Raw genomic sequence first — 16,054 nt, 5'->3', positions numbered from 1 at the left:
CAATTTATTACTGCGGTCTCAAGATCCGACCGAGCGAGTCATTTTGATAATAGTATCGAGACCCCCAGAATATAAGCCGTTGTTGTTTTGTTTTCATGGTTTTAGCGACGTTGTTTAGTCTAGTTTTCGCATACTTATCCGAGATTTATCGTAAAATATCTTCAATATTATTATTTAGTAAGAATTTACAAATTTTGGCATGATATTTATAGCAGTGAATGATGAAATAAAAATGTCCGTACTTTATTTAAAATAGTTGATTACCCATTATTTACATGACGTTTCTTGATGGAAGAGTTGACCCAAATTATTAACAGCTGAAAATTAGCCTACGTTTCCAAATGACAGCGGCTTGCACAGACACACACGTGCGTTGATCAGCTGTTTTTTCTCGATTGTGCTAGTAAACAATCAATAAAATGCGTTTTTTAAACCTTCAACCATCCTTTGTTGACCATTTTCTTTGACATATTAGGTTATTATTCAGTACAGTTACACTGTACATGTATGTGCATTAATTTGCTATCTAAAACACTAACTTATCATTACGAGATAATAAATGCTTTAACCTCGAGTCCTTTTTCGCTTTAAAGTTTTGGGCAAGTGGAAATATTGTTTGGGCAAGTAAATTGAAAACCCACTTGCCCGACAGGGCAAGTGGTGAAAAAAATTCTTGTAGCACCCTGTGATGTTCTTAAGAAAACTGATATTGTTGAATTTTTAGGTATCAAACTTCATGAATCACTTGACTGTTGCCACCATATTACCCATATTTGTTCAAAAATTTCAAGGGGGGTTGGTATCATGTCATTCTTTAAAAAGACGTTGCCGAAACATATATTATTAACTATTTACAACAGTATTGTTTTACCGCATATCAACTACTGTAATATTATTTGGGGTAATACTTACAAGACTCATTTATATAAAATTCATATTCTTCAGAAACGTGCTGTTCGTATAATTTCTAATTCTAACTATTTGACTTCAAGTGCTCCTTTGTTTTATGATTTAAAATGTTTGCCAGTCTTTGACCTCATAAAATTAAACAATTTAGTCTTCATGTTCAAATTTCATAAACAAGAGCTCCCATCAATATTTAATAACATGTTTAAAACAAATTCTTTTTACCATTCTTACGAAACCAGAAACAAATCAAACTATCATTACCCCTTTGTACGTACTTCCTTGACCCAACACACTTTAAGATTCCAGGGTATACATGATTGGAATTCCTTACCTTATAATTTAAAAAGTAGTTCAACCCTATCAAAGTTTAAATATTCATGTAAACAGTTCTTGTTTAAATCAAATGAAGTGCACTGAGTAGATTTTTTTTTTTTTTTTTTTTTTTTTTCTTTTTTTTTTTCTTTTTTTTTTCTTTTTTTTTTCTTCTTTTTTTCTGTACAATGTTCTGCCTGCGGTGTGTTGGTGTGTCTGTATGCATGTGAATGAATGAGGGTGAGTGTATGTTTGTTTTGATAAGTTTTACAATATTTGTTATAATAATTTGCTTGTATGATTACTTTTGTACAGGGCCCCATTCTCACAAGCTTTGCTTTTCTTGGGGTCCTTCCGATTTTGCTGTTAATTTGATATGTATTTTATTTTGAATTTTAATGGAAAATAAATGAAATGAAATGAATTATATTAGTTCTCATTTGCGTGATAGGACCATATTTCTTTTGTCGGGGTTATGTAAATGAGGGTGATATAAATATATGACAAAGTTAATAATCACAAAAACAAGAGAAATTCTCGTTCACGTGATAGGACAGTAGTTTTTGGTTGGAGTTTATGACAATAATAATAATAATCACAAAGACGATAGAAGTTCTCATTCACGTGATAGGACAGTAGTTTTTGGTTGGATTTTATGACAAGGATAATAATAATCACAAAGACGATAGAAGTTCTCATTCGCGTGATAGGACCATATTTCTTTTGTCGGGGTTATGTAAATGAGGGTGATATAAATATGACAAAGATAATAATTATCACAAATGCGAGAGAACTTCTCATTCACGTGATAAGACAGGAGTTTTTGGTTAGAGTTTATGACAAGAATAATAATAATCACAAATGCGAGAGAACTTCTCATTCATGTGATAGGACATTAGTTTTTGGTTGGAGTTTATGACAAGGATAATAAAAATCACAAAGACGATAGAAGTTCTAATTCATGTGATAGAACAGTAGTTTTTGGTTGGAGTTATGTAAATTAGGGTGATATAAATATATGACAAGAATTATAATAATCACAAAGACGATAGAAGTCCTCATTCACGTGATAGGACCATATTTCTTTTGTCGGGGTTATGTAAATAAAGGGTGATATAAATATTTGTTTTTTTTTGCAAAATGGAGGCATGACATGGCCATGTAGCCTTTGCAAACTTGCACTTTCTGCCTCCATTCTGCATTTTACTTTAGGTTAATTTAGGATTTTATTGGATTTACTTTGGAACCATGTAACTGGTGAGTTGTCATTTATATTTAGGTTGCTGTGTATTTACTAGTTTTCGATATATATTGAAATACTTTATGAGCTGTGACTTGTGAATTGTATGCATTTAAGATTGCAGTCCCACCTATTAGAGTTAGCGTCATGATACCTATTCTTGCAACCGCCTGCCTTTTGGCAACAGTTATTAAGTTCTCACTACCCCAGTTGCCAGGTGCAGAATGGAATTCTCTGAATACCAGACTCGCGGATCGTCTACGCCTATTGCATAATGACCTAGCAACAGACACGCTCACGCCAGCTGAAGCGGGTTCTAACTTCGAATCTATTCTTCAAGATTTCTTCGCTGAAATACCTGACTTTGTCAACAATCAGAATGAACAGAGATCGTTCTCCCGACGCGAACCAAAGCTTCTGGATGAGGCACGTAAGATAAAAAATCGTCTTCGCCGCCGTGCATTCAGGCAGTCCAGCTCGAAAGAAGATAGAGACATGTTTCATGCAGCTCTCGCAACCTACACTCACCTTAAGAAAAGACGCGATGAGCAAACCTGTGAGCGAAACGCGCAACATGAAGAACGGTGTTTCAAAAGAAACTTTTGGGACTTCAGCAAAAAGATCGTGAAAGACTCTCTATACTCTCGTAGTGCCACGCCCACTTGCAGTGCAGATACCGCCAATGACTACTTCAAATCACGTTACGAGTCCCCGTCGAGTGTTGACCCTTCTAGTCTATCTTGGATTCCTCCGCTCAAGAACCCAATTTCGGACTTTAATACAGATCCCATTAGACCAAAGGACGTTAAAAATGTTCTCCAAAGGAAAAGTTCCCATTCTTCCCCAGGTCCTGATGGTATCAATTACGGTATGCTTAAAAAACTGCCATGTACCCATCATTTTCTTGCAACACTTTACAGTAAACTATTAAGCAACCCAGTTCCCCCACAATCTTGGTCTCGGAGTAAAGTATCGTTAATTCATAAAAAGGGTGATACAAGCCAACCTGAGAATTTTCGAATGATAGCATTATCAAGTACGACTGGCAAGATATTTCACCAAATACTTGCTAATAGAATTGAAACTTTTGTCACTGATAATGATTTTGTAGATCGCACTGTCCAGAAGGGATTCTTGCATGGTATTTCTGGTTGTCTTGACCACAATACTGTGGTTCATGAAATTATTAAACACACGAAAAAGTCCCGTAGAACGGTACACTTTACTTGGTTTGATCTTGAAGATGCTTTCGGATCAGTACCGCATGATCTTATTGAATACAGTCTTAATCGTAATAATATTCCTAGACCGATTGTTGATTATGTCATGAACCTGTACTCTTCCCTTAATGGTTTTGTTTCGACTAAATAATGGAACTCACAACAGTTTCGTTTTAAAAAGGGCATATTCCAAGGGGATCCGTTATCGCCGATAATTTTTCTCCTTTGCTTCAATCCAATAATTGAAGTTCTGTCGGAAAACAGCCGATTTGGATACGAGCTAGATGGCCAAAAGCTCATCACTGCACCATTTGCAGATGATTTTTGTTTAATAACAGGTAATAAGAGAACCCATCAACGACTCATGAATACAATCTCTAGTCGAACTTCATCGCTTGGCTTAAAATTGAAACAGAGAAAGTGTAGAACCCTTTCAATATCTGGAGGTTCACCAACTGCCTTGAAATTTCACTTAGATAATATCGAACTTGAAACCCTCAAAACGGAAGAGTTCAAATTTCTAGGTTCACTTGTATCGTATGACAACTCATCAGATGATAAATATCAGTATGTAAAATCAATGATTGAAGTCGGTGTTACAAATATTGATAAAGCTCTGGTACGTAGTGAATTCAAACTGAAAGTATTTGCTGACTATTTTCTGCCATCACTGAGATTCCACCTCACAGTCAATGAGCTCACTGATACTCATCTAAAACTACTAGATGCTTTATGCAATAGATACTTGAAAAAATGGTCTGGCCTTGCCAGACCGGCCACGTTGGCCTTCCTTCATATGCCAGAATGTCTTAACATACTCAACATTTCTGATCTATACTATGAAGCTCACACAATAAACTACACAAGAATAAGAGCAACTGGTGATGCTAAGGTTAATCATTGCTTAGATGTTGCCCTTCAAAGAGAATCTCAGTGGACCAGAAAAAAGTCAACAGTGGTGAATAGTCATAATGTTTTTCAATCGCTTCAAGACCCTAATGCCACTCTTCCAAAATTGAAGAAACAGGTTAAAGACTCTCTAGTACAAAAAAGGTCACAGGACTGGCTGAATCATATCCAGTCACTTTCAGTCCAAGGCAAGTTTTTTGAACTTGCAAACTTGGAATCAAAATCAGTAGAATGGAAAAGCCTGATATACAACCTACCCAACAAAGTTGCAAAATTTCTCATGAATTCACTTTCAGATACACTCAATACGAATGCAACCCTTACTAGATGGGGTAAAAGGGCATCAGCAAACTGTAAAAAATGTGAAAATAGAGAAACAGTACACCATGTATTGAACGCATGCCCTGTGTCACTTGACGAGGGACGCTATACTTGGCGCCATGACAACATACTTTCGTATCTTGCCGAAATTATTCAAGAAGGCATCGCCTCTCTTCGCGACACTATTATGTACACAGACCTGAAAGTAGAGCGATGGACAAAAGAAGGCATCTCCACAATTCCACTAGAGTGTACCCAAACCAACCTCATCCCAGACATTTGTGTTTTTTGGAAGAACTTAAAGAAAATCCTCATAATTGAATTGTCAGTTCCCTTTGAAATGAATGTTGTTAAGGCACATGAATATAAATCGAACAAGTATGCCCCGTTAGTTGCCGATATACAGGCTAATGGATATTCTGTGGTGTATCTTCCTTTGGAAATCGGCTCTAGAGGTCATATTTCGCCGGACAATGTGACGAGGCTAAAGCAGCTGTTGAAAGAAATTGGAAAACCTGTCAATTTGAAACAAGTTCGACAGACTCTATCCGAACTATCTATTGTTTCTTCGTTTGTCATCTACTACTCAAAGAATGCCAATAAATGGGAAACCAAAATTCCCCTTCGCATTTCAAGTATGTAATTACTCACACACACACATTGGTTAAAACACCTTGTAACCAGTCTTATATTTTCTTTCTACTGCTCGCCTCTTTTCATTGCCTGGCACTGATAGAATCCTCTTGTATTAAACATTAACTCAAATCAAACTCTTATAATACTCATTATGTATGCTTCGTATTTATTAAGTTGATATATCAAATGAAATTTCAATATTTAGCTCCTCTTATTTCATCTTTAGCTAGGAATATCCATAACTCCTCAGCTTTCACTATGTTGTAAAATAAGTAAATTTTTTGTTGATGTTACATAACATTATTCACTGTATTTCTACATGTATGTACTTTTAATGCCCTGCATTTTCCAGTAAAATGGAATTGTCCTGGGCTATTGTTCTCCTTTGTTGTGCAAGTTCTGAACAATAAAGTGATGTTTAAAAAAAATGACAAATATAATCATTATCACAAATGCGAGAGAACTTCTCATTCATGTGATAGGACAGTAGTTTTTTGTTGGAGTTTATGACAAAAATAATAATAATCACAAAGACGATAGAAGTTCTAATTCATGTGATAGGACAGTAGTTTTTGGTTGGAGTTTATGACAAGGATAATAATCATCATAAAGACGATAGAAGTTCTCATTCGTGTGATGGGACCATATTTCTTTTGTCGGGGTTATGTAAATGAGGGTGATATAAAATCGGACAAGAATAATAATAATCACAAAGACGATAGAAGTCCTCATTCGCGTGATAGGACCATATTTCTTTTGTCGGGATTATGTAAATGAGGGTGATATAAATATATGACATAGATAATCATTATCACAAAAGCGAGAGAAGTTCTCATTCACGTGATAGGACAGTAGTTTTTGGTTGGATTTTATGACAAGAATAATAATAATCACAAAGATGATAAGAGTTCTCATTCGCGTGATAGGACCATAGTTTCTTGTTGGGGTTATAATGTAGATGAGGATGAAAGAAAATAATAATCATAAAAACAAGTCTACCATTCAGTGCAGAGGTTAGCACAGGTGAATAGAGGGAGATCGAGAGGGTGCGAGAGGAAGGGAAAGAGGGAACAAGAGAGAGAGAGCGTGACAGAGAGAGCCTGGGTCTATATTTTGGAAAGAGAGGGTCCATGTGGTGAAAATGATTATTTTTTTAAACATAGTTCCAAGGGTATGATGAACATTACAACGAACTTCTGTAGGAAAGAGAGAGAGAGAGAGAGCGGTATCTGGATAGACATATTTATTGTATTTCTTTCATGTTTATCTGAACGATTATGTGGTCATTCATTTTCAAATTGCTTTCTTTCTGATATTCTTTTCTGAATGCATTTCACGGACATAATAATTGGAAAAAATGATAAGACTTCATGTATCCCGTAGGCCTACTTGAAATTGTTTGTTATAAATGTATATCAAAAAGACTGATCAGTCGAAGCTGAGACTAGATTGAGACGGTTGGGGAGGAGGGTTTACGGGTACGTCAAACCATAGGTTTATGGTCAAACTCACTCTGCAAGGAGATTATAACTACCTTGATTTGTCCGATACAATCCTGAACGGTACTTGCCCTCACACAAACGCACACAGATGCTGGTACCATGGAGCTATAAAAGAGACCATGGATGTTAGCCATGCGAATACAGTCGCTTTCCCGCTGTGGAGCGGGGTCAGCGCGGTGTCGAAATTGCTGTTGTCTTTTGTCCATGCGGCTTGCGCTGAGCGGGGCGCGTCTTATTTTTTCGTACCACGGCGAGCCCAGATTCCTATTATTTCATGAATATTCATTACGCAGGGTCGGGGAAAGTCTCGATTCTCTTGAATATTCATGTTTGATCGAGGCGGTTGTACATACGTACGTATAGCACGCGCAGCATCGAATATCGTGTGTAACGCGTACGTTGGATTAATGGTAGGCCTATAAAACGACATAGAAAAGCAATGTCATGGTCATTTAGATAATACAGTCATAAATGCTGTGTTTAATTACTAGTAAATGCCAAAATGTCAGTAGACAAGATATATTTCAAGCAAGAGTCTTGACAGGCAATTTGTGAGTAGCCTAGGCCTACTTTTCTGAGGTCAAGTTGAACCTACTAGTACTTCTTTTTATGAATGGGGAAATAATCAGTTCTAGGTTTGTTTTTTAAATATTACAAGCAGAGGTTGAATTTTGGTATTGAATATGATCCAGTATTATAAACTGTATAAAATAAATAACAAGAATAGGCCTACTTGTGTACTGCACTTAAATTATTTCTATGATCTATGCTCACTTAACTGCATAAGAAAGAAAAGGAAGAAAGAAAAATGGGATTAGAAAGAAGAATGAAATAGTTAAAAAATAAAGCATATATAAATAATAAATGAATGGAAGAAATAAAGAATATGGAATAAAACTAGAAACCAAGGAAGAAATAAATAAATTGCAAGAAAATTAAAATGAAAAGAAGACGAAAGAAAAAGGGAAAGGAGCAAGATAGTATTGATGCCATATCTTCATTTTTTTTTCTTTTACCTATACCTCTTGTTTTTGTTTAGGCCTAGCTACCATTTTTCTTCTTTCCTTTCTCTTTTTCTCTTAAAAATTCTCTTTGGTTTCTTTCTTACATTTTTCTATCCTTACCTATGTACTGTGAAGAAATGATTTCATTCTATGGCGTATTTCATCTGGATTATATGTTTGTCACGAGCTGACAAAATAATGAGGGAAGGGCCGGGGTAGGGGACTCGATGATAATTCATCATTTGAAGGTTTACAATGTCCACGAGTTATATGCAGCCACTGAAGAAAATCCATATATATGGTTGCTGCAGGAACCCCAGCACCCACAGTTCCCACGCATGATGAGTCAACTGACTCGAGAGATAACTACACATTCTTTTTAAGTGCCCCCTTACCACCTGCGATAATTACCCCCTATTCAAATCTGACAGGCGCCCCTTTTTCTTCAACAAATGCCCCTTTTACTTTAAGTGCCACTGTTCCATTTTCATAAGTGCCCCTTGTGATATCTGATAAAAGCCCTTTTTATTTTTTACTTTGGCACGCGTCCCCTTATGCCCTTTTACATTTGGATATGTGCCCCTTTCCCTGTTTAATAGGAGCCCCTTCCCTTTCTCATAAATGCCCCTTTGGCACATGCCTCCTTTTCCTTTTATGTAAGTACCCTTTTTTTACTGATGTGTGCCCCTTTTCCTTTTTTATAATTCCCCTTTTCTCTCTTTCTCTGTCTTTCGAAAACTATCTTCTGCAAGGTTTGTTCTCTTGACAGAGCAACCTGTTGCAATTCCTTTCTGTCTCACTTTCAGTCGTACTTGTTGCCACTCATTTACATTCACTCGTTATCAACTACGATCAACCATTCCATATTCACTCCATTACTGTCCACATTTCAATTTGATTCTCTACACTCTCCTTTTTGCAGCCTTTGCAGGAGCTTTGCTATAAGTAGAACATTTTTAATGTAGAGGCCAGAGAAACAGGATAGTATTTAATTATTTCATTCAAACATTGTTTAATTTCAATATATTGACATAATTTTTATGCCTCCGTTACGAAGTAGCCGGAGGCATTATGTTTTCGGGTTGTCCGTCCGTCCGTACGTACGTCCCGTTCTCGTGATCGCAAGAACTGATTGATGGATTCCTGCCAAACTTTGGTCATGTATGTATCTTGCAGAGCCAATGAACTGATTAGATTTTGGGGTCACGAGGTCAAAGGTCACAGGGCTCATTATGTATGCAAAAACAGCTCATGATCGCGTTATCTCAAGAACCGATTGATGGATTCCTGCCAAACATTGGTCATGTATGTATCTTGCAGAGCCGATGAACTGATTAGATTTTGGGGTCTTGGTCAAGGTCAAAGGTCATGCGGCTCATTATGTATGCAAAAAATAGCTTGTGATCGCATTATCATTAAAACAGATTGATGGATTTCTGCCAAACTTAGATCATGTATGTATCTTGCAGAGCCAATGAACTGAGTAGATTCTTGGGTCATGAGGTCAAAGGTCAAATGTCATGGGCTCATTATGTATGCAAAAATAGCTTGTAAACGCATTCTCATTAGAACTGACAGATGGATTACTATTAAACTCAGGACATCTTGCAGAGCCAATGAACTGAGTACATTTTAGGGTCATGAGGTCAAAGATCAAAGGGTATATGAGAAATTGCTTTTTGGTTTGTAAACTTGCTCTATGACGGAGGCATCATTTTCGACTGCGCGCAGTTGAAGTTCCATCTAGTTGTTTAAAGAAATTTGAATTTAACACTGGAAATTTTAATTGGTTTGCCAGCCCCCGTACCCCCCCCCCCCCAAAAAAAAAAAACAACAACAACAACAACAACAAACAGCAATTGGTACCAGGGTTTTTGTTAGAAGGCCCATGTCCTGTAAATTTTGTTTTTAAGAATAGTTTTCTCTTTTTTATTAATATGACATTGGCATACCATTAATTTACCAGGAACCCCCCTCCCATTAACAATCAACACTGCCATTATTTCTACCAACAGTAATGCTATAATTCAAAAGTTTTCACTTTCTAAATCCTTCTAATATAAATATATAATCATATTTGTACACTTTTGCATCCCGTTACATGGACCATGTAGTAACAGCAACTGGAGGAGGATAGCAACCCCCCCCCCCCCCCCCCCCCCCCCCGTTTTCTTAAGTTAGAAAGCATCGAAACATGATTCTATTAAAGTTAACAGTTTGGATACGAAAGGCAATGATGATTAGCAGTTTCCATATTTAATGCATTTATAGGGTTGTCTTTCAAACCTTCTTACTTACATACAATACTTGAAGTAGGAATAATTTCATAATCTACAAAACTTCTTATACAGAAGTCCATAGAGGTAAATGAATTTAATATGTATAATTATAATTAAAATATCATTGATTAATTCAATCTTTAAAATCGACTGATAGACCTTTATCACTGAAATTTCAAGGAGAATCTTTCTGCCCAGTCCTCAGTTTCATCCTATAAGATTTTAGTTTGAGCTTTTTGAATTAGAATTGTTATCATGTTCATTCTCAAGAGGATTAGGATCCTTAAAAAAATGAAAAAGTTGACCTGTGATAAACAACATGTAGACTTTATTGCATGTAGATATGAAGCTCTCAGACTAAACACATACAAATAGTAAATAACAAATAAAATATCAATATTGTATGCTATGGTGACAGAACTAGAAGTAAAATATATCCCTCCACTAGTTTATACTGTACGCTTGCAACGAGGCGCGGATCCAGAAGATTTCTTAGAAGGGGGGGGGGGTCCAAAATTTGAAATTATGCGAGCCAATATATGCTAGGTACTAGTACTGTATGGATCCAGGACCATGCGAGTGACGTAATGGGGGGGGGGGGGGGGGTGCAGGGAGGGGCGAGTTTCCCCCTCCCTCCTTCGGAAGCTTTGACGTTGCATTAAATTATTAGAGAAAGAAGACGATTCGTTGTACAGTTCTAAAAAAAAATCCTCGTCTGAATTCAGTTTTTCCCCTCCCAAGCAAAGCGCTGAAGCTTTTACGATTCATTAAATCATTAGAGAAGGAAGACGATTCATTATACAGTTCTCGACTCTTAATCCTTGTCTGAATTTCAAAGATGTTCTTTGATTACTCCTTTTTCTTTCCTCTCTTTTTTTTTTTGGGGGGGGGGCAGTGACTTTTGGGGGACCGCACCCGCCCCCTGGCTACGGGCCTGCATTCAGATAAACACATTTTGATACCTTGTCCGACCCGGAAGCTCAGGGGTTTAAGGCAATAAATTATGGTCAGATAAGCATTCAGGGGCCCGCCTTAGGGCCCTAGGTGGAATCCAGGGGGCAGAGCCCCCGGAAGCTTAGGGGTTTTAGGCATTTAATCACGGTCAGATGAGCAATTTTGATGCCTCATTATTTGTTGACACTGGCAGTTAACTATTCTTTCTTTCTTGCTCTTTCTTTTTTATTTCTCTTTAATATACTTTTTTTCTAAAGTGAGGGGGGGGGGAGGGGGGGGGGGGGGGAGCTCGAGGCTCCCGATCCCCGCCGTTCCTCGGGCCCTGACATGTAGGAATCTCAAGAATCATATTTCTTGCCTGGTTGTAAATTTAGGAATTTGTTATTTTCCACCAAACGCATACAAAAGTGAGGAAAAATCTCGGAAATATGTCATTTCAGCATTATTTTTATCCACCTTTGGAATAAAAAATAAACCACGTTTGAATCCCCTTTTCTTTTCTTCTTCCTCTTCTTTCTTTCCCTTTCTCTCCTCTTTCCCTTTCCCTTTCCCTTCTTTTCCTTTCTTCTCTCTTTTTTTTTTCGTGGGGGGGGGGGGGGGGGGCAAGGCCTTTTGATTGAATTAATAGGTGGTCGTTTAATATTAGTGTGCTAAATAACCTGATAACTTTACCTGCATGGGACTTTCTGCGTCATCTTGCAAATATAAGAGATGTTGTTATGTCCTCCTTCCAGCTCTTCAGTTTCAATCTTTTGGAACAAAAAGAAAAAAAAATCAATACGACAATGAAGGAATCCCTTTCTCCTTAACAAAATAAAATAGATCAAGCATAATACAAATTAATAGCTATTTTTTATGTCATGGTTGCCCTTAATTTTAATATGGTGTGGAAATCAACATTCCTATTTAATGAACCACAGTACAAAGTAAAAATAAATGGAAGATATTTAACTTGTGCCTCGAACAGTGGTATCTATGGCCTATAGTATGAACATGAAGTAGTACTAAGTAGAATTAGTTTATAACAAGAGGTGGACTACATACCATATAAGAAAACATAATTGTCGACTAGCCTAGGGGTCTTCTCTTATACAACGTCCAACAAAAATAGATTTATCAAATGAACTGCACACTTTGGAGAAAAAAATCTTGAATAGGTCTAGTTCTATACGAGTTATGACAACTTGACAAGCACGCGCTGGACACACACAGCATCTAATTAACATTAAATAAATGAATCCTAGACTACTTTTGTTTGTTTTTCTTTGAATATTTTATTAATAAGTTCCAGGTTTACATCTAAATGAAATAGGGTTTGGAGTCGTTTGATTATCCATGGTCATAAACAATTTTGGTCTAAAAGTTAACATACACCAATGATGCAACTGAGCGAAATATGGCACTGAGTATAGACCCTAGAGGTCTATAGCCAATTACAGAGTCCACATCTACTAAAGATATAAACAAGAATTAACCCTCTTGGATTATTAAAAGAATTCATACTTCATAGATTATTTTAAGGTGTAACGTTAAATCTAGATTTAAATTCAATCGATGATTTTTGAATTATATTCACGATGACGATCAAATTTGGAATAAAACCTGATTAGAAAGTGTTATCTTGATGCAGATGAGCACCGAAATTCCCCGGGGTGGGCCTGCCGGAACCCCTGGGCTCTAACTGGAGTACTAAGGTGACATGACGGCAAACCGCAGTCAAACTACTTCACGACGATGAAAATCAAAGTGCAATTTCGAGAGAAATATTTTCCTAGCCTTTTCCCCAAAAATCTGTTGAGAACAGTCTCAAAATGTAAAGAAATTACCGTAAATCACGAGTTACAGCTTTATTAAAATTAATTACTAAATTCACTCAATCAATTACTCACCCATTCTCCATTCTCCGTGAACTAAATCTTCTCACTTTGTGCGAGTAGCGTCGTGCATGAATCAGCTGCGATTGCGACCTCAACAACATGCACAGCATGCATATTTCCCACCTCGATAACATGAATATTCAAGATATCGAGACTTTCCCCGACCCTGCGTAATGAATATTCATGAAATAATAGGAATCCGGGCTCGCCGTGGTACAAAAAAATAAGACACGAGCGGGGCGAACGTAACAGTTTCAATATCGATTATACCATGAACCGTTTACAACAGTAGATGGCGCTAGTATACAACAACATGAGCTGGTTTAAATACAGACAGCTTGGAACTAATAATTGATTTATTAATTACTGTTTAATTCACTAAAAAAAAAAAAAAACTATTTCAGCGGTGGAGATTGGTTAAAGATATTCCTATAGCATCTTGTTATAACATCAAAGAGTTTCAGATGAATTAAATATTTTTACCAACACTTTGTAATCATAAAAATTGCAATTTGCGAACTACACATTTGATCCACCTTTAAAATACTAAACTGTTGAAATAAAGGGGTTGTGTGGGCAAGAGGTGAATTGCAAATAACTCGTATTGCATACTTCTGGAGTACTCCAATTCTATTTCTAAGATACAATTGCACTGTTCCCCCATACAATATTGCAATATGATAAATAAGGTAAAATCATTGTGTAATACAGGGTTAAAAGAATCCTCATTGGAACAACAGTTTTTAACTAGGGCTGCAACGTGTAGTCGAATGCTCGAGTACCCGCACAGTTGAGAACTACTCGGGTACGATTTTTAGTACCCGAATATTCGGCCGCAAAAAAAAAAAAAAAAAAAAAAATCTGTCCAGGCTGACGCTTACCCGTGACTGGGTGAGCGGCGGCCGCTGGCATGGTGCCGTCGGTAAAAATGCTTCCCAACTCAAGCACTGTCAAACTCACCACTCAGAAACTGGGACCAAATGTCTGGATTTCTGTTTGGACTTGGAGGAAAATGGATTATTCTGCCATCTTTGGTTTTTAAAACACCATTGTTTACTGTTATTATTATTATTAAATCGGCGCCTTCAACTGCAACTCAAAGTAAAATTGCATGCGTTTTCGGCGACGTGAGATACTGCCCCAGTGGTATGGTGGTGGCAAAAAAAAAAAAAAAAATCAAAAAAATTCAAAAAAATTCAAAAAAAATTATAAAAAAACATGGCGTCCGATTACTCAAGTATTCGCTTGTAAGCCTGGGAGTGTACTCGGGTACCTCATTACACTGTTGTGCACAGCCTTATTTTTAACCTATTCATTTCCCCTACGGCTTGAGAAATTTTTGAACAAACGTTATCAATATGTAATTTCTGTTATTTTATCATCAATTGTAACTCCTAAAATTTTTGTTTGTTTAACTTGTTGTATTAAGCAATCTCCAATAAATATTTGTATTAAGTCTTCATTAACGAACTTATTCTTAGGGCTACCAGCGTTTGCCGCATATTGTTTAAAGTTTTGCTAACTTCATTTTGTTTAAAGTGTGGTATTTGATGTAAAATGTTATTTAAGTTGGTGCTAGAATTTCTAGCACCCTTTATGACCACAAATTGAGAGTATTGTCTTTACCTTAGCTGTTGGTGAGGTGTCGTGATTCTTACCTTTTTACCATAATCTGAATCTTCTCCCCCTCTCCCCTCCTCCTCCTCCCCCTCCCCCTCCCTCCCGCCCCCTTTTCCATCTCTCTCTCTCAACTCTCTCTATCAACTCTCCCTCCTCTGTCTGTCTGTCTCTCTCCCTCTCCTTCCCTGTCCTTCCCCCTCCTTCCCCTTTCTCTTCCTTCCCCCTTTCTCTCTCACTCTTCTCTCTCTCTCTCTCTCTCTCTCTCTTTCTCCCTTCCCCTACTCTCCTCCCTCTCTCTTACTCTCCCTCTCCTTCCTCCCCTTTCTCACTCTCACTCACTCGTTTCTCTTTTCTCTCTTTATCAAGTTGAGGCCAAGCTGCAGAGGGAGAAACAGCTGAAGGTGGAAAAAGCTAAGGTCATTGAGGTCAAGGTCAACATGTGGATTGAGGAAAGAACAACTAAGGAGCAGGAATCGAGAAAAGCCAACTGGAGGCTAGAGAAGACAAAGAAACAACTTGAAGCAGAAGAGAAGAGAGGAGTCCAGGAGAAAGCAAAGGTGAGTGTTAAAGGGGAAGTCCACCCTGATATTAAGTTGCTTTTAATAAAAGCAGGAAAATGAGAGAAACAGGTCAGTGAAAGTTTGAGCAAAAACCGACTAGAAATAAGAAAGTTATATATTTTCAAAGTTGTCATCATTGAAACACAAATTGGCAACACTGACATATCTTGCAAACTCCTCTCCAATTTTATAAACTTTAGTTTTCTTACTGATTGGTTAGGGAAAATATGATTCATACAGGGGTTGTATAAAAACATCTTTGAAATAATTGTATCCCCCGGCAGTATGCCGGTGGGGTACTTTGGATTCAGCAGCGTTACGCCACCGCGTCATATTATTTTATTCTTGAGCGCGCTCTAACTGCATCATTCCTTGACGGATTTCTTTCAAATTGTGTATGGAGGTGTATCTTGGTATAATCTACACACCTATAACTTTTGGTGATGCTGCCCCCAGTGTTCCATCTTTTACAGGGTAAAAGGCCATATTTTATTCTTGTGTGCGCTCTAACTGCATCATTCCTTGACGGATTTCTTTCAAATTTTGTATCGAGGTGTATCTTTGGATAATCTACACACCTATAACTTTTGGTGATGCTGCCCCCAGTGTTCCGTCTTCTATAGGTTAAAAGGTAACCCTGTAAGTTGGGGCTCTGATCGGATCGAAAGATCGGAGCGACACCCTCGCACCTATGATCGTTATCGGATCAGA

At 37.4% G+C, this 16,054-nt stretch overlaps 1 protein-coding gene across 5 annotated transcripts in view; it reads left to right on the top strand.

Moving 5' to 3' along the window:
* Positions 1-16,054, top strand: part of LOC115918251 (golgin subfamily A member 6-like protein 6) — a 49,611-nt gene that overhangs the window by 17,675 nt on the left and 15,882 nt on the right. For all 5 annotated transcript variants that reach the window (XM_030996115.1, XM_030996116.1, XM_030996117.1 and 2 more), the window contains exon 3: positions 15,155-15,340. In XM_030996115.1, the coding sequence (XP_030851975.1) occupies positions 15,155-15,340 (186 nt within the window). The remainder of the gene's footprint in view (positions 1-15,154; positions 15,341-16,054) is intronic.

Source organism: Strongylocentrotus purpuratus, unplaced genomic scaffold (genome assembly GCF_000002235.5).
Source record: "Strongylocentrotus purpuratus isolate Spur 01 unplaced genomic scaffold, Spur_5.0 spur5_scaffold_3, whole genome shotgun sequence".
NCBI lineage: Eukaryota > Metazoa > Echinodermata > Echinoidea > Camarodonta > Strongylocentrotidae > Strongylocentrotus > Strongylocentrotus purpuratus.
Note: the sequence above shows the minus strand (reverse complement) of the source record. Positions and strands in the feature narration are given on the sequence as shown.